General features: G+C 55.4%; 2 protein-coding genes across 7 annotated transcripts in view; both read right to left on the bottom strand.

The window, feature by feature from the left end:
* Nucleotides 1-12,841, bottom strand: part of KANK2 (KN motif and ankyrin repeat domains 2) — a 36,294-nt gene extending 23,453 nt beyond the window's left edge. Inside the window, exons 1-4 of one of the 2 annotated variants that reach the window (XM_010329533.3) lie at nucleotides 12,754-12,841; nucleotides 11,025-11,249; nucleotides 9,945-10,097; nucleotides 8,306-9,517 (exon numbers count right to left, since the gene is read on the bottom strand). In XM_010329533.3, coding sequence (XP_010327835.2) covers nucleotides 8,306-9,517; nucleotides 9,945-9,981 — 1,249 coding nt within the window. In that variant the 5' untranslated portion in view covers nucleotides 9,982-10,097; nucleotides 11,025-11,249; nucleotides 12,754-12,841. The remainder of the gene's footprint in view (nucleotides 1-8,305; nucleotides 9,518-9,944; nucleotides 10,098-11,024; nucleotides 11,250-12,753) is intronic. The other variant, XM_003941788.4, reaches the window with a different exon arrangement.
* Nucleotides 12,842-15,084: 2,243 nt separating this feature from the next.
* Nucleotides 15,085-26,166, bottom strand: part of DOCK6 (dedicator of cytokinesis 6) — a 64,529-nt gene continuing 53,447 nt past the window's right edge. For all 5 annotated transcript variants that reach the window (XM_039465453.2, XM_074384614.1, XM_039465450.2 and 2 more), the window contains 11 exons: nucleotides 23,912-24,104; nucleotides 23,688-23,831; nucleotides 20,042-20,173; nucleotides 19,939-19,953; nucleotides 18,500-18,625; nucleotides 18,310-18,399; nucleotides 17,818-18,054; nucleotides 16,860-17,003; nucleotides 16,666-16,772; nucleotides 16,259-16,420; nucleotides 15,085-15,334 (listed from right to left, as the gene is read on the bottom strand). In XM_039465453.2, the coding sequence (XP_039321387.2) occupies nucleotides 15,292-15,334; nucleotides 16,259-16,420; nucleotides 16,666-16,772; nucleotides 16,860-17,003; nucleotides 17,818-18,054; nucleotides 18,310-18,399; nucleotides 18,500-18,625; nucleotides 19,939-19,953; nucleotides 20,042-20,173; nucleotides 23,688-23,831; nucleotides 23,912-24,104 (1,393 nt within the window). In that variant the 3' untranslated portion in view covers nucleotides 15,085-15,291. The remainder of the gene's footprint in view (nucleotides 15,335-16,258; nucleotides 16,421-16,665; nucleotides 16,773-16,859; nucleotides 17,004-17,817; nucleotides 18,055-18,309; nucleotides 18,400-18,499; nucleotides 18,626-19,938; nucleotides 19,954-20,041; nucleotides 20,174-23,687; nucleotides 23,832-23,911; nucleotides 24,105-26,166) is intronic.

Here is a 26,166-nt window from a genome sequence, read left to right as displayed (position 1 = left end):
GGAGGCTGGGGCAGGAGAATTGATTGAACCTGGGAGGTGGAGGTTGCAGTGAGCTGAGATTGTGCCACTGCACTCCAGCCTGGGCTACAGAGCAAGACTCCATCTCAAAAAAGAAAAAGATAAAAAAAAAAAAAAAAAAAAAAAGGGAAGAAAATAAAAAGTGACAAACCAGATTTACAAACATCAGTGTGGAGTGTTCAAAAATAGTGTACGGAGGGGAAAAAATAAGAAACAGAAAGAGATTTTTGTTTCTCTGAAGCACAATACCATTTAAGGAAATTAAACATGCACAAGGCATATTTTTCAAGGACACTCCAATGTCTAAATAAGTTTCTGAGTTTCTGGAAGGTGGATTGCAAGGAATGGTATTAGACAGGGTGGGGGTGGCACTGACAGTGGAAAGCACGGGGTGGGGAGCTTCAGCCTGTGGGTGCTGCGTGTACATGTTTTAATGGATGGGAAAGAATAATTTAATTTGGGACTCATGAAAAGTATGTGAAATAGAAATTTCAGGGTCTGCAAATAAAGTTTTATTGGAACTCGGCCATCCTCGTTCATTTCCATATTGTCTATGGCTGCTTTTGCAACTCCAAATGAAGGAACTGAAGCAGCAGACTCAAAAATGTATATAATAAATATGTGCATTTTTTTGCATATTAAGTATACTTCAGTAAAACCAGAAAAAGTTGGGTGTGGAGGTACATGCTTGTAACCCCAGCTACTTAGGAAGCTGAGGTGGAAGGATCACTTGAGTCCAGGAGTTTGAGAACAGCCTGGGCAACACAGTGAGACCCTATCTTAGTAAAAAGAATACAAATAATAAAGTGGGGAGATCTGCCCACCTTAGCCTCCCAAAGTGCTGGGATGACAGGCGTGAGCCACCATGCCTGGCCTAAAATATGTTTATTTTTAAAATTGAGGCTGGGTGTGGTATCTCACACCTGTCATCCCAGCACTTTGGGAGGCTGAAGTGAGTGGATCACTCGAGGCTGGGAGCCTGAGACCAGCCTGGCCAACATGGCAAAACATGGTCTCTACTAAAAATACAAAAATTAGCCAGGCATGGTCGTGTGCACCTGTGGTTACTTGGGAGGCTGAGGTGGGAGGTGGGAGGATCATCTGAGCCCAGGAGGGGTCAAGGCTGCAGTGAGCTGTGATTGCACCACTGCACTCCAGCCTGGGTGACAGGGCAAAAATCTGTCTAAAAAAAAAAAAAAAAAATCTGGTACTTTGGGGAGCTGAGGCAGGAAGATCGTATGACACCGGGAATTCAAGATTCGCCTGGACGACAAAGACTCTATCCCTTAAAAAAAAAAAAAAAAAAAAAAAAAATCAGAAGCAAAGCAGCTTTGATGGCAGCTATACTTGGGCAGTGGTGGGTTTAAAAGGGTTTTATTTGTTCTAGATTTTTCTTTTTTTTTTTTTTTGAGACGGAGTTTCGCTCTTGTTACCCAGGCTGGAGTGCAATGGCACGATCTCGGCTCACCGCAACCTCTGCCTCCTGGGTTCAGGCAATTCTCCTGCCTCAGCCTCCTGAGTAGCTGGGATTACAGGCACGCACCACCATGCCCAGCTAATTTTTTTTTGTATTTTTAGTAGAGACAGGGTTTCACCATGTTGACCAGGATGGTCTCGATCTCTTGACCTTGTGATCCACCCGCCTCGGCCTCCCAAAGTGCTGGGATTACAGGGTTGAGCCACCGCGCCCGGCCTAGATTTTTCTTTGTTTTTTTGAGATGGAGTCTAGCTCTGTCAGCCAGGCTGGAGTGCAGTGGTGCAATCTTGGCTCACTGCAACCTCCACCTTCTGAGTTCAAGCAATTCTCCTGTCTTGGCCTCCCTAGTACTGGGACTACAGGCACACACCACCATGCCCAGCTCATTTTGATATTTTTAGTAGAGATGGGTTTCACCATATTGGTCAATCTAGTCTCGAACTCCTGACCTCAGGTGATCCACCTGTCTCAGCCTCCCAAAGTGCTGGGATTACAGGTGTGAGCCACCGAGCCCAGGCTGTTCTAGATTTTTCTGTACTTTCCAAACCTTTCACAAAGAACATAAACTGCTTTCACTGGAATACACTTTGAACAAGAGTAGAAAGAGTAGAGGAACGTGAAAGCTGTGGGAGAAGCCCCCAGCACCAGGTTTCTCCTTTGTTCATGGATACCCCTGTGGTGGCTTTGCCAGGTTGGGGTGGGAGTGGCGGGATTTTGTGGGATCTCCAGGCCTTTGCCTGCCTCACCCACCTTCGCCAGCCTGAGGGGAAGCCTGCCTTCCATCTCCCCGGCCCTTTGGCTACAGTGCATGGATTTCTACTCTACTAAAAACAAAATGAAAAACAGTGGCCTCAGTAGACAGCAGAGAGGTTGGACCTCTGAATGTTATGAAAATATTTTATATATTTTGTTTTCTGAGAAAGAGTCTCACTCTGGAGTGCAGTGGTACAATCATGGCTTACTACAGCCTCAACCTTGCTGAGCTCAGGGGATCCTCCCACCTCAGCCTCCTGAGCAACTGAGATTACAGGCATGCACCACCACAGCCAGCTAATTTTTGTATTTTTAGTAGCGAAGGCATTTCGCCATGTTGTCCAGGCTGGTCTCAAACTCCAGGGCTCAAGCGATTCACTCGCCTCAGCCCCTCAAAGGATTACAGCCATGAGCCATGGTACCCAGCTGTTATGAAGATACTGTTTTACCAAAAAAAAAAAAAAAAAAAAAAGGTTGGGCCCCTCTGTGCATCCTCCTCCAAGGAGCCCTCCCTGATTTACCCACCAAGCTGACCCACCTAAGTGACAAGTGGGTCATCTGAGCACTTGTGGATCCTCTGAGCACTTGTCAACTCCTTGCCCTGGGTCATCTCATTTCCCACAATGCTCCTCCTCACAGCCCAGGAGCTCTGAAGGACTCACCCCCAGTGATCAGACTACCCTGTACCTTGTGTATCTCATCACATTCCAGTTTGTTCAACCCCCTTGACACGCCCGAGCCTCTGCTTATCTCAGGGTCTTTGTCCCTGCTGTGTCCCTCCCTGGAACATTGGCTTTCCCGACTTCTTTCTTTCCTTTTCTTTTTTTGAGATGGAGTTTTTGCTCTTCTTACCCAGGCTGGAGTGCAGTGGCAGGATCTCAGCTCACCGCAACCTCCTCCTCTCGGGTTCATGTGATTCTTCAGCCTCAGCCTCCCTAGTAGCTGGGATTACAGGCATGCGCCAACACGCCCAGCTAATTTTCTATCTTTTTAGTACAGATGGGGTTTTGCCATGTTGGCCAGGCTGATCTTGAACTCCTGACCTCAAGTGATCTGCCCATCTCGGCCTCCCAAAGTGCTGGGATTACAGGCGTGAGCCACCATGCCCATCCGACTTCTTTCTTTTCCCGTCTTCATTCAAAGATGCTCCCTGGAGAGGCTATAGAGCCAAGAGCTGACCTTAGGCACCAAATATCGACATGTGCCTGGTACCGTGATGAATACTTGACATGAAGTGATTCTTTTCCCCCCACCCCCCGACAAGATTGGTCTTGCCCAGGCTGGAATGCAGCGGCGTGGTCATGACTCACTGTAGCCTCGACTCCCTGGGCTCAAGCAATCCTCCTCCCTCAGCCTCCCAGAGCTCACAGGCATAAGCCACGGCGCACAGACAAATGAACACATTATCCAGTGATGCTGTGCCACCAGGACTCCCAATTTGCAAATGAGGAAACTGAGGCACAGAGAGATTAAATCACTTGCTCAAAGGCCAAGGTGGGTGGATCACTTGAGGTCAGGCGATCCTTGAGGTCAGCATCACTTTGAGAGCAGACTGGCCTACACGGTGAAACCCCATCTCTACTAAAAACACAAAAATGCCGGGCGCGGTGGCTCAAGCCTGTAATCCCAGCACTTTGGGAGGCCGAGGTGGGTGGATCACGAGGTCGAGAGATCGAGACCATCCTGATCAACATGGTGAAACCCCATCTCTACTAAAAATACAAAAAATTAGCTGGGCATGGTGGCGCGTGCCTGTAGTCCCAGCTACTCAGGAGGCTGAGGCAGGAGAATTGCTTGAACCCAGGAGGCGGAGGTTGCGGTGAGCTGAGATCGCGCCATTGCACTCCAGCCTGGGTAACAAGAGCAACACTCTGTCTCAAAAAAAAAAAAAAAAACACAAAACACAAAAATTAGCCAGGTATGGTGGTAGGCACCTGTCATTCCAGCTATCTGGGAGGCTGAGGCAGGAGAATCTCTTGAATCAGGAAGGTGAAGGTTGCAGTGAGCTGAGACTGTACCACTGCACTCCAGTCTGGGTGACAGAGCAAGACTCCATCTCACACACACAAAAAATCGCTTGCTCAAAGATACAGAGCTAAGGAGTAGGGAAAACAGGATTGGAATCAACGCCATGCCTGTCCTATCTGCTTCCCACACATTGTCTGCAATGATAATTCATCCTTCATCTATTGCACTCTCTTATTTATTTAATTTATTGCAGTGGCTTTTTTTTTTTTTTTTTTTTTTTTTTTTTTAGAGATAGGGTCTCACTGCCACCCAGGCTGGAGTGCAATGGTGCCATCGTGGTTCACTGTAGTTTTGAACGGCTGGGCTCAAGCCATCCTCCCACCTTCAGCCTCCCAAGTAGCTGGGACCACAGGAATGTGTCACCGTGTTGGCTGATACTGCAGTGGTTTTTGTGTCTGTGTTGTACACTGGTTTGTCCTCAGTGCACAGAAGAATCTGGAACATAGTAGGCACTCGGTAAACACAAAAGATATAGAAATGAATTAAGGGCTGGGTGTGGTGGCTCACACCTATAATCCCAGCACTTTTGGAGGCCAAGGCGGGTAGATCATCTGAGGTTAGGAGTTCAAGACCAGCCTGGCCAACAACATGGTGAAACCCCGTCTCTACTAAAAAAACAAAAATTAGCTGGGCATGGTGGTGCATGCCTGTAGTCCCAGCTACTTGGGAGGCTGAGGCAGGAGAAGTGCATTGAACCCAGGGGGTGGAGGTTGCAGTAAGCCAAGATTGCGTCACTGCACTCCAGCCTGGACGACAGAGTGAGACTCAGTCTCAAAAAAACCAACAACAAAAAAGGAAGATATAGAAATGAATTAAGACATTCCAGCTTGGCCCAAGCAAGGCAGAAATTGGGGCTGGTTGCAGCAAGAGGGAATAAAATGAGACTCTGGGAAGAACTTTCAGGACAGCAGCTCGAATGCACAGAAGGTGGACATCGCTATGTCTGTTTGTCCTTTTGTCCTGCAGACAGAAGGCCTCTGGCTGCTCTGGGAGGCACGTCTGGAATGGTGGTTGCCTTTCAGAGATTTAGAGGCTGGGCCAGGCGAGGCCTCTGGGAGGGGGCCAGAACCGCAGGGCCGGGTGTTCGGGATAGACATAGAACAGGCGAGTGGTGTCCAGAGCTGGCCAGGAACAACACGGGCCAGCGAGAAAAGAGCTGGGTCCCTGCCCTCCAGCCTGTGCCCTCCAGTCTGCTGGTACGGACTCCGGCCACCTGGCGTTTGAGGCTGGGATGAGAACTTTGGCCCTACCTTCGAGACCTGCTGCAGGTTCAAGCTGTCCTGGGTTTATTTATTTATAATCATTATTATTATTATTATTATTTTTTTTTTTTTTTTTTTGAGATGGAGTCTCACTCTGTCACCCAGGCTGAAGTGCAGTGGCGCATTCTTGGCTTATTACAACCTCCGCCTCCTGGGTTCAAGCGATTCTCCTGCCTCAGCCTCCCAAGTAGCTGGGATTACAGGCGTGTGCCACCACACCCAGCTAATTTTTATATTTTTAGTAGCGACGGAGTTTCGCCACGTTGGCCATGCTGGTCTCGATCTCCTGATCTCAGGCGATCCACCCACCTTGGCCTCCCAAAGTGCTACGATTACAGGTTTGATGTCCTGGGTTTAGATCCTGGCTCAGTTCAGCCACTTCCTGGCTGTGACACAGGACAAATGAATCCTCTCCTTAAGCCTCAGTTTCCCCAGGTATAAACAGGGTTGATCAGAGATCGAGATCATCCTGGCCAACATGGTGAAACCCGGTCTCTACTAAAAATACAAAATTAGCGGGGCACGGTGGCAAGCACCTGTGGAGGCTGAGGAAAGATAATTACTTGAACCTGGGAGGTGGAGGCTGCAGTGAGCCGAGATTGCACCACTGCACTCCAGCCTGGCGACAGAGCAAGACTCTGTCTCTAAATCAATCAACCAACCAACCAACCAACCAACCAACCAAGAGGGTTGACAGAACATTATCAGCAGAAGCAGCAACCAGCACTTAACTGTATGCATTAATTCATCAATTCTCCACCTCTCTAGAGGAATCTTTAGGCCTAGAGAGGTGCTGCTGCTGCTCACCCGGTATCACACAGTATGAATCTGAGTGCGCCTGCCAGAGCCCCCCCAACCATGTTTCAAGAACAGCTGTCATTATTATTATTATCATTATTATTTTGAGACAGAGTTTCACTGTGTCACCCAGGCTGGAGTGCAGTGGTGTGATCTCAGCTCACTGCAACCTCTGGCTCCCGGGTTGAAGTGATTCTCCTGCCTCAGTCTCCCAAATAGCTAGGAATCCAGGTGTGCGTCTCCATGTCCACCTAATTTTTATATTTTTAGTAGAGACAGGGTTGCACCATGTTGGCCAGGCTGGTCTTGAACTCCTGGCCTCAAGTGGTCTGCCTCTGCCGCTCAAAGTATTGAAATTACGGGCGTGAGCCACCATGCTCAGCTGGCTGTCATTATTATTATTTCGAGACACAGTCACTCTGTCGCCCAGGCTGGAGTACAGTGTTGCCATCTCAGCTCACCGCAATCCCTACCTCCCGGATTCAAGTGATTCTCCTGCCTCAGCCTCTGGAATAACTGGGATTACAGGTGCATGCCACCAGTAATACTCAGATAATTTTTGTATTTTTTTTTTTTTTTTTTTTAGACGGAGTTTCGCTCTTGTTACCCAGGCTGGAGTGCGATGGCGCGATCTCGGCTCACCGCAACCTCCGCCTCCTGGGTTCAGGCAATTCTCCTGCCTCAGCCTCCTGAGTAGCTCGGATTACAGGCACGTGCCACCATGCCCAGCTAATTTTTTGTATTTTTAGTAGAGACAGGGTTTCACCATGTTGACCAGGATGGTCTCGATCTCTCGACATCGTGATCCACCCGCCTCGGCCTCCCAAAGTGCTGGGATTACAGGCTTGAGCCACCGCGCCCGGCCAATTTTTGTATTTTTAGTAGAGACAGGGTTTCACTGTGTTGGCCAGGCTGGTCTTGAACTCCTGAGTGATCCTGACCTCAAGTGATCCACCTGCGTCAGCCTCCCAGAGTTCTGAGATTACAGGCGTGAGCAACTGCACCCGGCCCAGTTGTCATTATTATGAATCATTTGGGTGGCTTCTCCCAGGGACCTCAGGGTAACCCGGCAGCTGACATTCTGCACTGCCAGCACCCCCTTTCCTGGCATGAGGATTCAGTACTTCCTCTGGGATCCACCCGCCTCGGCCTCCCAAAGTGCTGGGATTACAGGCGTGAGCCACTGCACCCTGCTGAGACTCTATCTCTTAACAACAACAACAACAACAACAAAACAACAACAAGATGTTTGTGCACCTGGATCCAGCCATGCCTAAAGCTGTCATAAGGTACATAACACCACATTTTCTTTCCACTGCTTAAACTGGTCTGAGATTGATTCCTGCCTCGCAAACCAACAGCCTTGCGGAACTTTCCCCCAAACACCTCCTGCTTCCTGGATACTGACAAAGTGGCAGTCACCTAATTTCTCTGTGTGGTTGCTACAGCCCTAATGTTGACTGCACGAATCTCCCCGTTTTCTTGATGACAAGACAGAGACGCTAAGAGTTGGAGTGATGTGTCTGGTGGAAGGCCAGGGCTGGGGCTGGAACTTGGCATTCTTTTTTTTTTTTTTTGAGAGAGTCTCCTGTTGCCCAGGCTGGAATGCAGTGATATAACCTCGGCTCACTGCAACCTCCGCCTCCCAGGCTCAAGCTAGTCTCCTGCCTCAGCCTCCTGAGTAGCTGAGATCACAGGCACGTACTACCACACCTGGCTGTTTTGAATTTTTAGTAATATTTAGTATTTTGAATTTAGAGATGGGTTTCACCATGTTGGCCAGGCTGGTCTTGAACTCCTGAGCTCAAGTGAGCTGCCCCCACCTTGGCCTCCCAAATTGCTGGAATTATAGGTGTGCCTCACCACACCCCACCTGGACCCTGGCATTCTGAGAGTCCAGGCTGAGCCATGGGAAGAAAGAGCCCCCCGCTGTTGCCCCTAGCCCTTCTCCCCGCCTGCAGCTGCTTACCTGCCGTTCCGTCACAGCTGCGCTCCGTGATGCTAATCTTCTTCACCACGTGGACATTGCTGGTGGCCACAGCGGGCGCTGGGCATATCGTCTCCACCACCTCCTGGCTGCAGAACACAGGGGGGCTCTCAGGCCCACCAGGCATTGCCAGGGCCCTCAGCCCTGCCCCGTAAGGCTCCAGACTCTGGGCCCGCTGTGCAGGGGGGCCAGCGGCTCTGCTGGCCACCACCTCTACCTCCCGCGGCCCTTCCACCACCCGGACAGTGTCCACACGGACCGGGCTCTCCGGCGGTGGCCAGGCCTGGGGCTGGGGGTGGGCCTGCCGGGCCTGAGCTGCCTGTAGCTCCTGCCTCGCCTTCTTGAGCTGGGTCTCCAGCACAGCGACCTTGGCGGCAAGGACGGCCTCCCCATCAGGCACACCCAAGTCCCGCTCTCGGACCCAGGTGCCCACACTCCGGGTCTCGGGTGCCACCGGGTCCTCCGGGGGATCGGGGAGGTCCAGGCAGAGCTCGCTGCGGCCCCGGCACCCCGCGGGGTGGCCCAGGAACTTCTGGCTCTTGAGTTGCACTGTGAGCTGCCGCTTTTCCTCCTGGAGCACCGACAACTTCACCTGGAGCACGGGGATCAGCTTCACCTGCTCCTCCAACTGTCGAAGCTTCCGCAGGGCGCCTGCCATCTGCTCCCGCACGTGGGCCAGGTGACCAGCGCTGGGAGGCACTGGCGTGGACAGTCCCGAACTCCGTGGCGTCGGGGGTGGCAACCCCACGCCCACCAGGGAGCCTGTCGAGCCGGCCGCACTGGGGGTCAGGGAGCCCAGGCCGGCGGGTGTGGCCGCCTGGTCCTCAAGACGGCGACGGGCATCCAGCAGTGTGCGCTCCACCCTCGGATTGAAGCCACCGCGGGTCTCCAGAGCACCATACTGAGGGTAGAAGCCGCGGCCGCAGTAGGAGTAGGCTGAGTGCCGGCTGTCCCCACTGGCGTTGGAGCACAGCGACTCGGTGGACGTCCACCAGGAGCCGGGGCCACGGGGCAGAGAGCCCAGGCGGGGGCGGCGCTGCACTGCCACACGACGCAGCGTGTGGCCCTTCTCGATGTCGTCCACGTACTTGAGGAAGTCCAGGTCCAGGCGGTAGCCATAGGGGGTCTCCACGGAGTAGGGTGGGTCGGGCTCCTTGGGAGGGAAGGCGGGCGGGGAGGCTGGGCCGGGGGTCCCTGGGGTGGGAGAAACACCAGAACCGTTGAATCCTGCTGTCTCCATTCTCAGGACGAAGACTGATGCCCGGGGAGAGGTGGGTTCATGTGCCCACGAGATGGGAGACGCAGTGCTCGACTGTGTCTGCTCTCAGACCTTCCCGGGCAGGGCTGTCCCCCCATCAGACTGCGGGCGCTAGGCCCTGTCCTCTCCCAAAGGCCCTCAGGACAGGGCGCTATCTCCCCGCTTGGACAACCCCCTTTTCCTGGTAAGACTCTGCCACCCGCCTCAGACCCTCCCAGGGCAGGACTCTTACTCCTCCCTTCGACCTCTAAGTGCTGGGCTGTGTGTCCCACCCGCAAAGCCCCCAAGGCAGGGTCCCCTGTCCCTCAGCCTTCCAGGACTGAAGCTCCCCGGGGCAGGGCCCTCTTCCCCGAGTCCCCTGACCTGGGAAGGGGGCAGGCACGTGCAGGACCTGGGCCATCCTCTTGTCTGCAGATGCTCCTCGGAAGTCACTTGAGGAACTGCGAGTCAGACTGCCTGCAGCACCGGCTGAGGCTTACCTGGGGAAAGGGAACCGCGCTGACGGGAGTGAGGAGTCTGTAGGGGGAGGGGAGGACATGAGGGCAGCCCCCTCCACAGCTGGCCCACCCGGCCCTCCACCCAGGCCTGGGACCCCCTCAGAGGCGCAAACCCAGCCTGGCTGCGGAAGGAGGGGTGGGCTCCCCGCCCCCTCCCCCCACTGCAGGTCTGGAACAAAGAAATCAAACTTCACTGCCTGCCTGCACATCTGTCCAGCCTCTGGACAGGCTCCAGCTGTTCCCAGAGCCTGGCCTCCACGTGGCCCCTGGGCTGGGGGGCCCCAAGCCTAATAGGTCCCACCCTTCCGGCATCCCCTCCCCTCAGCCCAGGCCCAGAGCTGGCCACAGGGGAAGACGGGGGTTGAGGCGCTAACGGGTGGGGGAAGAGAGGAACCTCCTCTTTTGGCAAGGATCTGAGGAGACAGAGGCACAGGGGGACGAAGAGAGGCCAAGCGCGGCAAAGGGGACACCCAGTGACCCCAAAGCTGAGCGCTCGGGCAGGCCTGGATGGGGCAGCACGGGCACAGGAGGGAAAGTTGGGGAGGCAGCTAGGAGTGAAGCCTTTCCCCTTTATGGAAACAATTTTCTCTAAAAATAAACAGTTTCACTGCCGGGCTACACAGAACTTCCTGCCCGCCTAGGATGCGTCTGGGCTTAGGGGCTCAGTAGGGATAGAGGGCCGGGCGGTGGCCCCGGGAAGTCAGGGGGGTGGAGGGGAGGAAGTAAGAGGGGGCGCCTGGAGGCTGCAAAAGGGAGGGACAATCAGAGCCTCTCACTAAACCCCCCTCAGCCCTGGAGGCTGGCCAGGGCTCTTTTGTCCCCAATATAACCAGCCTGAACTTGGCTGGTCCTTTCTGTTATCTGACCTCCAGCCATCATGCTGCAGAGGTCCCAGCCCATCCCACCACCAGATTGGATCCTTTCTGGGGGCCAGGGCAGCAGGTACCTTGGGAGGATGGGCCAGGTAGGGCACCTGCTGGGCATGAAGGCAGGGCTGGGGCTCCAGGGGCAGCTGAGCTGGTCCTTGCTCTCCTGTCCCGTCGTGCCTTTTCTCTTTCCAAGTCTCTCTCTGTCTCCACGTCTCTGTCCTTCCGTGTCTCTCTCTCTCTCTCTCTCCGTGTCTCTCTCCCTGTCTTTCCTCACCTGCCTTCGCTTCTCTGTCTTTCAACACCTGGAACACAGGTCACCAATTGCAGGAAATTCGTTTTTCCATTTGCCTGGAGGCTCGCCCCAGAGCAACAGGAAGTTGATCGAAAATATTTTCTGGCGACCAAAGAGAGATGGAGAAGCAGGGAGAGAGCGGGATTAGAATAACAGGGGGAAGTGACGGTGCTCCTGGGCAAATAGTATTAGTAACAGTAATAATAACATCAACTCTTTTTTTTTTTTTTTTTTGAGGTGGAGTCTCCCTCTGTCCCAGGCTGGAATGCAGTGGCGGTATCTCAGCCCACTGCAACCTCCGCCTCCTGGATTCTCCTGCTTCAGCCTCCCAAATAACTGGGACTACAGGCACGCCCCACTACGCCCAGTTAATTTTTGTATTTTTAGTAGAGGTGGGGTTTCACCATGTTGGCCAGGGTAGTCTCGATCTCTTGACGTCATGATCCACATGCCCTGGCCTCCCAAAGTGCTGGGATTACAGGCCTGAGCCACCGCGCCCGGCCTTACAACAACTCCTTCGTCATGGCAATGCCATGAGATGGGCAGTTATCACCCCGTTTCACAGACAAGGCGATACAGAGGGCACAGAAAGGTACAGTGACTTGCCTCGGGTCACTGGGGCCATGGGGAAGTGGCTGGGCCTGAAGGTGAACCTAAGCCTGGTGGATCCCCCACCCCCCCCAGACTCCACACCAGATATCTCTACCCATTTCCCAGATACGGAGACTGAGGTCTGAGGGTCCTCAGTCATCTGACCGCCCTCGATGAGGACCAGCGAGTCGCGGGTAAGAAGAGAAAGGAGATGAGAGGGTGTGATGGGGAAGATGGATGTCTGTGGCTGAGACCCTTCTCTCGCTATGGGACCCCTGGGGAGCGGGAGACGGGAAAAGACGGAGATGGAAAGACTGGAGACTACCAGAGGGGACAGGTAGGGAGCTCAGGGAAGGGGCGCGGGTCTCCCCAACCCACCACCCCAGACCGGCCTGCACATCTCAGGGGTCTTCCCGGCCCTCTTCCCGCCCCAAACTTAGGGGAGTGAGAAGGACTCCGCCCCGTGCAGGGAGCGGGTGGGGCCTGTGGGATCCCCGGCTAATGGCAAACAGCTGCCGCTCCCCACGCCGGCCCAGCCGCCAAGCCCAGGCCCAGCCCGGCCGGACGCCCCGCGGTCTTCCCGCCGCCTGGGGCACGGCCGGGGAGGACAGCGAGGGGGGATAGTGCGGGGAGGGGACAGAGTCAGTGGAGAGGGGGGAGAGGGGAGCCACGACCGGGGAAACGGGCAGGGCACCAAGAATCGATGGGGTAAGGGGCCAAAGATGGGGAGGGGGCAGGAACGCGGGGACAGAGCCACTCCAAGTCCGGAAAGTTCGGACACAGAAGGTGGAGTTGGAGGCAGCGGCTGGTTGAGACCAGCGAGGTCGTGTCTCAGGGTCGGAGGTGGGGGTAGGGCAGTAGGTGGAGGGGGTGCGATCTCCGGACCGAACTTGAACCCCGACCCAGCCCCGGGTGCCACTCGCCTGGCGCGCTCCGGCCGCCGCCGTCCCTGCGTCCCGCCGCCGGTGCGTCCTCGCGCGCCGCCGCCTGGGCGCCCGGCCCTCAGGGGTGGCTCCGCCCCTCCCCTGGCCCCGCCCCCAGCCGGCCCCGCCCCCTCCAGCCGCCAGGGCGCCCCGGCCGCGGTGGGGGGCGGGGGTGCAAAGGCGCTGGTTGGAGACTGGATCTCACCTGGACTGCAGGTGCGTGCGCGCCGGGGTGTCCGGCTTTGTCCCTCCTTCCTCCCTAAGTCCCCGAGGTAGGGTTCCCCCACCGCCAGCTTCCCCCCACCGCCTGCTGTCCCTGGGCTGCTGCGGGGGGCGGAACGGCTCGGAGGCGGGAGTGGGTGGGGCTGGCAGGGGCCCAGCTAGGGGAGGGCGCGCGGGGCGTGCGCGGCGGCGGGAGGTCACCCCTCCCCCAGGCGGCCCAGGCCTGGAAGCGGCCCAGCGCAGCCTTGGCACACAGTGGCGTGACCGCCGCGCGAGAGGGGAGGCTGCACAAGCCCGGGCGCCGGAGCCGGCCAGACCTGGATTCTCATCCCAGATCCACCAAACTTTTGCTGTTCTGTGCCTCAGTTTACCCATCTGTAAAATGGAGATAATCATGTTAGCTACCTGATAGGAGTGTTGAGAAAATTCACTAACCATTAGGAAGGGGCCTCACCATTAGGAAGGAGGTCTCTCGGGTTAAAAAGGCTTGTAAATGAGTGGCCTATTTTTGCAGAGATCTTTCTGGGAGCCCTTTAGTACACAGCCAGCCACTCAGTAAGGATTTCATAAATATTAGGCCGACGAGGTGGCTCACACCTGTAATTTCTGTGCTTAAGGAGACTGAGGCAGGAGGACTCCCTGAGCTCAGGAGTTTGAGACCAGCCTGGGCAACAGAGCAAGACCTTGTCTCTACAAAAAAAAATTTAAGTGAAAAAAAATCAGGCCAGGTGCAGTGGCTCATGCCTGTAATCCCAGTACTTTGGGAGGCCGAGGTGGGCTGATCATTTGAGTCCAGGAGTTGGAGACCAGCTTTGGCAATATAGTAAGACTCCATCTCTACCAAAAAAAAAAAAAAAAAAAAAAAAAAAAAAAAATTCAGCTAGGGCCTCGAGGTGGCTCACGCCTGTAATCCCAGCACATTGGGAGGCTGAGGCAGGTGGATCACCTGAGGTCCATGGTTCAAGACCAGTCTGGCCAACATAAAATCCTCCTCTACTAAAAATACAAAAATTAGGGGGACATGGTGGTACACATCTGTAATCTCAGCTACTTGGCAGCCTGAGGCACGAGAATTGCTTGAACCCGGAAGGCAGAGGTTGCCGTGAGCCAAGATCACACCACTGCACTCCAGCCTGGGTGACAGCAAAACTCCGTCTAAAAAAAAAAAAAATATTAGCTGGACATGGTGGTGTGCACTTGTAGTCCCAGCTACTATGGAGGCTGAGGCAGGAGGATTGCTTGAGCCTGGGAGGAAGAGTCCGTAGTGAGCCATGATTATGCCACTGGACTCCAGTCTGTGCAACAAAGCAAGACTCTTTCTCTTAAAAAAAAAAAAAAAAAAAAAAGTGGGCTGGGTGCGGTGGCTCACGCCTATAAATCCCAGGACTTTGGGAGGCTGAGGCAGGCAGATCAGGAGGTCAGGATATCAAGACAATCCTGGCCAATGTGGTGAAACTCCGTCTACTAAAAATACGAAAATTAGTCAGGCTTGGTGGCACGAGCCTGTAGTCCCAGCTACTTGGGAGGCTGAGGCAAGAGAATCTCTTGAACCCGGGAGGTGGAAGTTGCAGTGAGCCGAGGTTGCACCACTGCACCAAAAAACTATGGGGCCGGGCGCGGTGGCTCACGCCTGTAATCCCAGCACTTTGGGAGGCCAAGGCGGGTGGATCACGGGGTCGAGAGATCGAGACCATCCTGGTCAACATGGTGAAACCCCGTCTCTACTAAAAATACAAAGCATTAGCTGGGCATGGTGGCGCGTGCCTGTAATCCCAGCTACTCAGGAGGCTGAGGCAGGAGAATTGCCTGAACCCAGGAGGCGGAGGTTGCGGTGAGCCGAGATCGCGCCATTGCACTCCAGCCTGGGCAACAAGAGCGAAACTCCGTCTCAAAAAGAAAAAAAAAACAAAAAACAAAACAAAAAACCAGGCATTATTATTCCCATTAAGCATGTGACATTTGTGTCTGTTGTTATGATGTCCCTGGCACCCAGTAGGTTCTTGGTGCCTCCATCAATGATGCAGGATGTGTGGATATGGGGCAGTGTGGACTGTGAGCATGTGAGGAGCATGGGACCCAGCCCCTAGTCACCACACCACACTGCACAGGTTGCTTATAAAAACCATTTTAAATTAAAAAAGGGAGGAGGAAGCATCAGTGCGCACACAGATGGGGACACAGGGACAGAGGGCCCAGCCCCAAGTACAATGTGGTCACCCCACGGCCCAGTGGCCACCAGGGGAGACTCTCCTCCCAGCACAGACAGCTGAGGCCTGGGTGCCCGTTCCTCTAGGTGCGGCGTTGGTCCCTGCGGGCTCAGAGGTCTGCCTTTCGGAAACTTGCTCTGTTCAAGGAGTTCCTGGGAAAGGAATGAAGGTGTGTCAGCATGGCCGTGGGGCCCCCAACTCCATAGACCGCCCCAGCCCGTATCATCTTCTTTGTTCTCCTCGTCCTCCTCGGAGGATCTTTCTGGCATCTCTCCTGCCCCTGATCTGGCTATGGGATTCTCAGATTCTCTCTTGCAGTCCACCATGTTAGGGATGAATCATCCCCATTTTACACATGTAGAAACTGAGGCTCAGAAAGATGAATTCATATAGCAGGGAAATGACTGCTCAGAACCTGCCCTGCCTTTGTACACCTGGATGACATACTCAGATGCTGACGCAAAGCTGAAGCTACCGAAGCTGGGTGTGGTGGCGGCTCATACTGTAATCCCAGCACTTCGGGAGGCCAAGGCAGGTGGATCACCGGAGGTCAGGAGTTCGAGACCAGCCTGGCCAACATGGTGAAACCCCGTCTTTACTAAAAATACAACTAATGGCCGGGCGTGGTGGCTCATGCCTGTAATCCAAGCACTTTGGAGGCCAAGGCGGGCGGATCACCTGAGGTTGGGAGTTCAAGACCAGCCTAACCAACATGGTGAAATTCCTTCTTTAAAAAATAAAAAACAAAAACAAAAAACAAAAAGCAAATTAGCTGGGTGTGGTGGTGGATGCCTGTAATCCCAGCTACTCAGGAGGCTGAGGCAGGGGAATTGCTGGAACCTGGGAGGCGGAGGTTGCGGTGAGCCAGGATCACGCCATTGCACTCCAGCCTGGGCGACAGAGCGAGACATTGTCTCAAAAAAAAAAAAAAAAAAAAAAAAAAAAATCCGGAAACAAAGTCCAAGCTACAATCGAACGTGTTGCTGTGTACGTACGACAGTCCCCATCCTGTATCTGTCCGGCCTGCCTCTGTGTCCCCTCTCCAGTCTCTAGGATGGGGGCAGCGGGGCAGGCACCTGAGGCCAGGTGGGGCGGGTGCCAGCAGCTGGGGCAGGCGCTGGGTGAGCAGGGGCTGCAGAGCCTCCCGCAGGCGGCAGTAGTTGCGCTCCAGCTCGCGGTGGTACTCCTTCTGGTCCTGCCCAATCAGGGCCTTGTTTTTCCGCAGCGCGTCCTCACATCTGAGGGCCAGAGGGTGAGAGATGCTCACAGATGGCACACGGGATCGGAAGCAGGACTAGGGGTGGGGGCATCTGTAAGGCGGGGCCAGACATGCAAAAAGACCTGCAACAGGCAGTCAGGTAGGGAGAGCGGACTTAATGGGAATCAAGGAGATGGGGGAGCCGTGCAGAGATCAGGTAGGCAGGGAGCTATCATACGGAGGCCAGGCAGGCACGAGGGCCCTCTTGGAGGGTTTTGTGCCTACTTCTTGCAGAAGTCCTTGAAGCAGAGCCGCAATTTGTTGTGATGCCGGAAGAGCTTGGGGTCTTCTGGGATCTCTGCTAAAAACACCTGGGCCACCTCCAGGGGACCCTGTGGGGTGAGAGGAACTGGTGAGCCAGGCTGCATGGTGCCTGGAACCCCCCGTGGGGCCTGCATCCCTCTTCCGCCAGCCTGTGCCTGGTTCACGGTGGGTCCCACGGAGCCCTGGAGCACCATCTGCAGCATCTTAGCATCTGGTGGGTCCTGCTCGGTGGCAAAGGCCAGCTCCCGTGTCTTCTTCTGCATGTCTTCAATGGCCACCTCCACCGGCGTCAGCACTGTCTGCGGGGTGAGGGGAGGGGCGTGCTCTTGCTGGGACTGAGGGTGTCCTGATCGAAGCCAGTTGGGGGCAGCTCACACCCCGCTGGGAGCAAGAGGGGGTCCTGGAACCCAGGCAATGAACAGAACCCGGGGGGGTTTCCTGGGTCTGATTCTGGGGGTTCCAGCCTTGGGTCTGCTGGGTGTGTTGCCCTGGAGTCCAGGGGCTTGACATCTGGGGTCTCCAGACTTCCTCGGGTCTAGAGGTAGAGGTTTGAGCCTGGAAGTTGGAGTTTGGAGTCCCCAGCCTGGTTCTGGGGTACATGAGCCAATTTCTTGGTCTAGCGTATCCACATCTCTCCTCCCCAGATCTGGGGTCCCTGGACTTCTCTTCCCTGGGCCTTCTTAGATTTGGGGTCCCTGTGCCTCCCCTTTGTGGGTCTAGAATCCCTGGGTCTGGAGGTAGAGGTTTCCGTTTAGAGACTGGAATTCACGGTCCCCGTATCTTCTCAGCCCAGTGCTGGGATACTTGGGCCACACCTCTCCTCCCTGGGCCTTCCTAGATCTGGGCTCCCTGTGCCTCCTCGTTCTGGGTCTGGAATCCCTGGGGCTACCCTGGGTCTGGGGTCCCTGCATCCTGCTTCCCAGGTCCCCCTGGCTCTGATGTCTCCTCCCCTTCCCTCCCTGGGAATCTGGTCTAGGGTCACTGTGCCACCCCTCTCTGGGTCTGAGATCCGTGGGCCACCTTGGGTCTGGGTCCCTGTGTCTTCCCTCCCCTCCCCTCTCAGGGTCTGATGTCCCCCCACCTCCCCACCCTGGGCGCAAGGTCCCCACCCACCTCCTCCCGGTGGCACACACGGATGCGAGTTTTGATGTAGGGGAAGGCGTGGTCGGTGCTGAGCAGCGTCTTACGCTTGTGCTGCTCCGGAAGCTCCCCGTGTGCGCGCCCGTCCGGCGTGAAGGGCGTGCAGAACAGGAACGTGCGAAGCCCATAGTTGCGGTCAAAGTAGGTCACCCGGTCTTTGAGCTCGTAGGTATCAAAGTACGGTTCCACGTACGTGATCTGGATGTAGGCCTGCGTGCAGGGTCGGGTGTGAGGGGCCCACGTCCGCAGCACACGCAGCCTAGACCCTGCTCCTGGAGAGGAGCGTCTGGGGACTTTGGGATTTCTAGGTCGTCTTAAGTCTGGATGTTTGGGAATCCCCTGAGGAATAGGTTTTGGGGTCCCTTGTGAAATATGATTGGGGTTTCCCAGAGAAAGAGGAGTTGAGGGTCCCTAGGAAATAGCACTTGGGAGGCTCTGTTTTGGGGAAACAGTCGGGGGACCCACCTTCTGTGAGTCGAGCTTGGACTTGTCCACAGGGTTAGAGTCTTTGATAATTTCAACCACGTCATCACCAAATCTCTCCGTGTAGAACTCCTGGGGACACAGGGCTGACTTGGGACCCCCCGGGGACAGCCCCTACTCCATCCCCAAGGTAGCCCCACACTCCATTCCACCCCCCACCACAAGGACGTGCCTCCAGCCGGTGTGAGATCTCCGCCAGCTTCGTGATCGATGGTTCCTTGTATACGAACTCCTGCTCATCCAGGTCGCCAAAGCGGGCGCCGTAGAAGCCCACACGGAAATATGTCCCGAACACACGCTGGGGCTGTGAGAAGGGGTGTGGTTGTCTGGGAGGCCCCTGCTGGAGGTCTCCCCGCCCCAGAGACAGGTTTCCTTGAGTATCAGGAAGGGCGTGTGAGGACCCCGGGACCATCAGGGCTTGGGCTCAGGCAGGGGACCCTGAACACGTCGGGGCATGGATCACAGTATGAAATTAGGATTGGGGCTGTATTGCTCACAGGTGTGTCCAGGGTATACAAAAGATGGCCAGTAAATGCTTGGATGGCTGAGGGAAGGGATGGCTGTCTCCCACTCTGGGGCACAGGCTCTGACTCCTTTGTTCCAGTGTATCCCGTTCCCCTCCCCTGATTTGCCCACAAGAATGGGTATACAGTAGGTGCTCAATAAATGCTTGAATGGCTTCGGGAAGGGATGGCTGTCTCTCACTCTGGGACAGGGGCTCTGGCTCCCTTGTTCCATGACATTCCCCTCCTCCTGTCCCCAGCCCTAAGTTTGGAAGAAGGAACCCCCTCCCCACCACCCCAAGAACACAGCCCTGTAACTGGAAAGTTAGTGGGATGGCTGCACGTTCACTTACCAAGGCAGATCCAGGGAGGGTGGTGCAGACGTGGTGGGGCCAGAGGTGTGGGGGACAGAGAGACAATGTCATGGGAGAGGTCAGAGGACAGAGTGCCCTCAACCCCCAGGGTCCCGGTTAACACTGCCCTGTAAGAATCACTCCATGGGGAGAGAGATCAGAGACTGGGGAGGGACGGGACCTGCCCACCCGGCTCCCACCCAGCATGCCTGCCTGCGCGCTGGGTTTCTGCCGTCTTTGGCCAGAAAATTCTCCCCAAACTAGGAGATGCCTAAAAATAGACCTAAGCAGGCAAGAAGCAGGGTTGGGGTAGGGGTGGAGCGGTGGGGGGACACATTAACCAGAAATGGGGGAGGCTGGGAGGGACAGACACCAAGAGACACAGAGATGGAGAGATCGCAAGATAGGGAAAGCCACGTGAGAGACCCGGAGAGATGAGAAAGAGATCATGAGGGAGTCAGAGCCACCCCGCCACCCCCCTGCAGTGACCAAGCTGGCCCTGGTAGAGGGAGGGGTGTCTCTGGAGAGCTCCCAGCTGAGTGAGTCACAAGCTGCCCTCGAGATCTGGGGCGGGAGGGAGGGCATTTTTGGGGAAGGGAGGGAAGTGATGGGGTGAGTGCGTCCTGGCTGCTAAGCCCCAGCCCCAGCGGCCAGCGGCCATGCTCCTCTGGCGCCCCCTGGTGTTCACTGACGGCTGCTGGCCACTCATCGTGGGGGTCCCAGAGGCAGGTGGCTGTCCACCGAGGTTGACTCACCTCCCAGCCGGAACTCTGTCGGGGAGAGAAGGGCCAAGGTCAGCAGCCCTGAGGATGAGGAGTGGGGCTGAGGGTGGGGCCTGGGGAGCGGGCCTGGGTCCACCTGGTGCATGATCTTGGTGAAGGCCTCCTGCAGTTTGCCATGTACCACAGCCAGCCGCTTGTAGTCACGGTGGGCTTCCAGGATGGGGATAAGGTTCTTGTAGACCTCATTCACCGCCTCGTACAGCCCGCCCTGAGGGTGAGGTGTGGTCAGGATTCTCCAAACTCTCTCCCCTTCTCCACTGTGCCCCTGTCTACCCATCTCCTCTTTGATCCTCTGTGCTTCTACCCACTCTCCATCACCTCCTCCAGGAAGCCCACCCTGACCACCCCCATCCCAGATGGTGGCTGATCCTTTCCACTCAGCTTCTACAGAAGGCTCCATGGTCTTCACCACTTCTGTTTTTTTTTTTTTTTTTTTTTTTGAGATAGGGTCTCACTCCATCACCCAGGCTGGAGTGTAGTGGTGTGCTACAATCATAGCTAATTGCAGCCTCCAACTCCTGGGCTTGAGAGATCTTTCCACCCTAGCCTCCTAAGTACCTGAACTAAGGCACATGCCACCATGCCCAGCTAAGTTTACTTTTTATGGAGTAAGATTGTTACTGTATTGCCCCAGGTGGTCTGAACTCCTGGGCTCAAGTGATCCTCCTGCCTTGGCCTCTCAATTAGCTGGGATTACAGCCTTTCACCTACTTTTTCAGAGACCGGGGTTCACCATATTGGTCAGGCTGGTCTTGAACTCCCTACCTTGTGATCTGCCTGCCTCGGCCTCCCAAAGTACTGGGATTACAGGCGTGAGCCACCGCACCCGGCCCCTTTGCCACTTTTAACGAGAATATCCTATGGGACAGGGATGATGTCCGTCTGCACTTCTCCCCTCTGTGTCCCCTCATTGATGGGAGAAGCAGGGTTTTTTTTTCCCCTACTCCTCAACGGAGAAACTGAGTCTCAGACATATGGAGGCATTCCTCGGGCCAAGACCCAAACACTAGCCCATCTGGCCCTGGGCCCATGACCTCTATGCCCAACTACCTCTTGGCATGTGGTAATATGCCCCTCACCCCCAGAGGGTGCTGGCATCAAGCCTGGCTCAAAACAGGCGCCCTGTGAGATTTGCTGACTGTCAGAAGGTCTGTGTCCACTCCCTGGCTTTTTCCCTGAGACCTTTGTGTGAGCATGGCTTTTTTATTTTTATTTTATTTTATTTTATTTTTTTTTTTTTTTGAGACTGAGTTCGCTCTTGTTACCCAGGCTGGAGTGCAATGGCGCGATCTTGGCTCACCGCAACCTCCGCCTCCTGGGTTCAGGCAGTTCTCCTGCCTCAGCCTCCTGAGTAGCTGGGATTACAGGCACGCGCCACCATGCCCAGCTAATTTTTTGTATTTTTAGTAGAGACGGGGTTTCACCTTGTTGACCAGGATGGTCTCGATCTCTCGACCTCGTGATCCACCCGCCTCGGCCTCCCAAAGTGCTGGGATTACAGGCTTGAGCCACCGCGCCTGGCCTTTATTTTTATTTATTTGTTTTTAATTTTAATTTTAATTTTTTTTTAAGAGACAGGGTTTCATCATGTTGGTCAGGCTGCTCTCGAACTCCTGACATCAGGTGATGCGCCTGCCTCAGCCTCCCAAAGTGCTGGGATTATAGGCGTGAGCCACCGCGCCCAGCTTTTTTTTTTTTTTTTTTTTCCTCACTCTGTAGGAGTGTAGTGGTGTGATCTCAGCTCACTGCAACTTCTGCCTCCTGGGTTCAAGCAGTTCTCTTGCCTCATCCTAACCAGAAATGAGTAGCTGGAACTGCAGGCACCTGCCACCATGCCTGGCTAATTTTTTTGTTTTGTTTTTGACATGGAGTCTCTCGGTCTGTTGCCCAGGCTGGAGTGCAGTGGCGCGATCTTGGCTCACTGTAACCTCCGCCTCCCGGGTTCAAGCAATTCTTCTGCCTCAGCCTCCCGAGTAGCTGGGACTATAGGTGCCTGCCACCATACCAGGCTAATTTTTATATTTTTAGTAGAGATGGGGTTTCACTATGTTGACCAGGCTGGTCTCAAACTCCTGACCTTGTGATCTGCCTGTTTTGGCCTCCCAAAGTGCTGGGATTACAGTCATGAGCCACTGCGCCCATGCCCAGCTAATTTTTTTCCCTCCCCCCAAAACTCCCTCCATTTATATATATATTTTTTAGTAGTGGCGGGGTTTCTCCATGTTGCCCAGGTTGCTCTTGAACTCCCGACCCCTGAGGCCTTTGTCTCCAAGAATCTAGTAAAGTGACAATAATGAATACAGTGTCACTAAAGGGCCAGCACCACAGAAGAAATCTCAGTGGAACACCTGACTTCAAGTGTGACCTTGAATCTCACTGGGCTCTCAGATGAAACTGCCAGTTCCCCAGAAATGCGAGGAACCGAGAAGCAGGTAAAGTGACATCACATGGACACAGCCAGCCTCACACAAACCAGAAAAACACACGGAGCAAAGGCCCCAGGGCTCCTGCAAGTCAAATGCAGAAGCCACCAACTGCCCTCATACAAACAAGCAAACTAGAGAAAACCCCTTCACAACAGTGGAAAATCAGTCGCTGGGCATGCTGGCTCACACCTGTAATCCCAGCACTTTGGGAGGCTGAGGTGAGAGGATTGCATGAGTCCAGGAGTTTGAGACCAGCCTGGGCAACATAAGAAGACTCTCTCTACGTAAAAAATTTAAAAATTGGCAGAGTGTGGTGGCACATGCCTGTAATCCATCACTTTGGGAGGTTGAGGCAGGCAAACCATTTGAGCTCAGAAGTTCCAGACCGGCCTGGGAAATATGGCAAAACCCCATCTCTACAAAAAAAATATAAAAAATTAGCTGGGCATGGTAATGTGTGCCTGTAGTCCCAGCTACTCAGGAGAACAGGGTAGGAGAATAACCTGAGTCCTGGAGACCAAAGTTGCAGTGAGTCATGATCACGCCACGGCACTCCAGCCTGGGTGACAGAGTGGAGGCCCTTGTCTCACAAAATATTACAAAGAAAAAATTATATAATAATGTAAAAATTGGCTGTGCATGGTGGCACATGCCTGTAGTCCCAGCTACTTGGGAGGCTGAGGCAGGAGGATGGCTTTAGCCTGGAGTTCAAGGCTGCAGTGAGCTACCATTGCACCACCGGGTTGTATGCCAACCTGGGCAAAAGAGTGAGACTCTGTCCAAAAAAAAAAAAAGAAAAAGAAAGGAAAATTGAAAGTATCTCCAATGTATGGAAGGCTTGCTGTATCAGGCCTGCGTCAGGGGTCTCATGGAGGCACAGACAGATAACAGGGCCTCTGAGAATCCAGTTCTCCTTTGTTGTTGTTGTTGATACAAAATCTTACTCTGTCACCCAGGCTGGAGTGCGGTGGTGTGATCCCGGGTCACCACAGGGTGACCTTCCAAGGTCAAGCGACTCTGCCTTCCAAGGTCAAGCGATTCTCCTGCCTCAGCCTCCCGAGTAGCCGGGATTACAGGCACCCTGCCACCATGCCCAGCTGATTTTGTATTTTTAGTAGAGACAGGGTTTCACCATGTTGGCCAGGCTGTTCTCAAACTCCTGGCCTCGTGATCCACCTGCCCCAGCCTTCCACAGCGCTCAGATTACAGGTGTGAGCCACAGTGCCCAGGAAGCAGATCCGATGATGCCTCCCCGGCCCGAGCCCCTTCGCCTGCCCTGAGTCCCCACAGTCTCACCATGGTGAAGTAGGCGGCTGCCTCTTCCAACAACCCGACCAGCCCCAGCTCAGTGAAGTGCTTCCCGGAGCAGAAGCCCTCCTCGTCGGGCGACAGGATGTCGTCGGAGATGGCCGACTCCTCTAGCACGTTGGATGAGATGTTCTGGTGCGGGAGAGGTGGCGTCAGACCGTGGTCCCCAGTGCGCACGTGCTGCCTGTCGCCCCCGCTCCCTCAGCGCTCACCTGGAAGGAGACGCAGCCCACGGGCAGGTGGCGGCGGTCCTCGAGCAGCGCGAGGTACTCGGCCACGAGGGCGGCCGCGTGCACCATGCACTGGGCGGCCTCGGCGTGGTTGCCCAGTTCCGCGTGCTTCCCGGCCATGTTCTGCAGCCAGGTCAGCCGCAGGTCCGGAGAGCCCTGGTAGCCCCGGGCAATTCTGGAGTCGAGGTGAGGTGAGGGAGGATGTGAGGAGGGGACCTGCTTCCCTTCACTGGTTACCCCCAGGTCTGCCCCAAGCACCAGCCAATCTCACCTGCACCCCATCTCCTCGCTCATTCCCTCACCTGTCTCCCCACCTGTCTCCCTTCACCTGTTTTCCCACCTGCTGGCCAGTCATCTCTTAACCTGCCTACCTGCCGTCTTCCTCCGCCTCTGTCCTGCCATCTCCCATTGACCAGCCAGTCCCCTCACCTGTAGCCTACTGACCTGTCTATCCCCTCACCTGTCCACGCCCTCACCTGTCCACACCCTCACCTGTCCACGCCCTCACCTGTCTACCCCCTCACCTGTCCACCCCCTCACCTGTCCACGCCCTCACCTGTCCACACCCTCACCTGTCCACGCCCTCACCTGTCTACCCCCTCACCTGTCCACGCCCTCACCTGTCCATCCCCTCACCTGTCCGTCCCACCTATCTACCCCCTTGTCTGTCCATTCCCTCGCCTGTCAACCCCCTCACCTGTCTACCCCCTCACCTGTCCATCCCCTCACCTGTCCACGCCCTCACCTGTCTACCCCCTCACCTGTCCACGCCATCACCTGTCTATCCCCTCACCTGTCTATCCCACCTGTCCACCCCCTTACCTGTCCACCCCCTCACCTGTCCATCCCCTCACCTGTCCATCCCCTCACCTGTCTACCCCCTCACCTGTCTACCCCCTCACCTGTCCACGCCCTCACCTGTCTATCCCCTCACCTGTCTATCCCCTCACCTGTCCACCCCCGCACCTGTCCACCCCCTCACCTGTCCATCCCCTCACCTGTCCATCCCCTCACCTGTCTACCCCCTCACCTGTCCACCCCCTCACCTGTCCACCCCCTCACCTGTCCACGCCCTCACCTGTCTACCCCCTCACCTGTCCACCCCCTCACCTGTCCACCCCCTCACCTGTCCACGCCCTCACCTGTCTACCCCCTCACCTGTCCACCCCCTCACCTGTCTGTCCCCTCACCTGTCCATCCCCTCACCTGTCCATCCCCTCACCTGTCCATCCCCTCACCTGTCCATCCCCTCACCTGTCTGTCCCACCTATCTACCCCCTTGTCTGTCCATTCCCTCGCCTGTCAACCCCCTCACCTGTCTACCCCCTCACCTGTCCATGCCCTCACCTGTCTACCCCCTCACCTGTCCACCCCCTCACCTGTCTACCCCCTCACCTGTCTATCCCCTCACCTGTCCACGCCCTCACCTGTCTATCCCCTCACCTGTCTGTCCCACCTATCTACCCCCTTGTCTGTCCATTCCCTCACCTGTCCACCCCACCTGTCCACGCCCTCACCTGTCCACCCCCTCACCTGTCTATCCTTTCACCTGTCTGTCCTGTCACCTGTTCACCCCCTCACTCTCTTCAGCTGTCTACTCTCTCACCTGTTCGTCTCACCTGGCCATCCCTGTAACTGTCTCCTTACCTGTCCACCTCCTCGCCTGTTCATCTCAGCTGGCCATCTCTTCACCAGTCCATCCCTTCACCTGTGTCCTCGCCTGTCCACACCCTGACTGCCCTACCCCCGACCTGTCCATCCCCTCACCGGTCTATCCTGTCACCTGTGTCCTCATATGTCTCCTTTCTAAATCCCCTGCTGGAAGGGTCTAGGACAGACAGATGAGGGGACAGACACTCCCCCACTCGTGTCCTCACCTGTCCATTTCTTCACCCGCTCGCCTGCCTGTGCAACCCTTTTCCTGTTTCCCACGCACCCATCCATCCCACCCAGCTGTCTCCTCGCCTGTGCAGCACCTCCCACTTCCTCTATTCACCTGTCCCCTCACTTCTCCAGCCGCTCATGACTTGACTGTACCTGTGGAAACCTGAGTCACCTGAACTCGCTCTTTTCCCCTCGCTTGTGCGCCATCTCACCTGCTACCCACCTCTCCCTCCAATACGCCCCACCCCGCATCCCCATCACGCGTCCGCCCGTTCCTACACTCCTCAACATCCGTTTACCTGGGGCACCTCACCTGTCCTGGCTCCCATCTGGCATTCTCAGTACATTCTTCT

Source organism: Saimiri boliviensis, chromosome 14 (assembly GCF_048565385.1).
Source record: "Saimiri boliviensis isolate mSaiBol1 chromosome 14, mSaiBol1.pri, whole genome shotgun sequence".
Taxonomy (NCBI): Eukaryota; Metazoa; Chordata; class Mammalia; order Primates; family Cebidae; genus Saimiri; species Saimiri boliviensis.
Note: the sequence above shows the minus strand (reverse complement) of the source record. Positions and strands in the feature narration are given on the sequence as shown.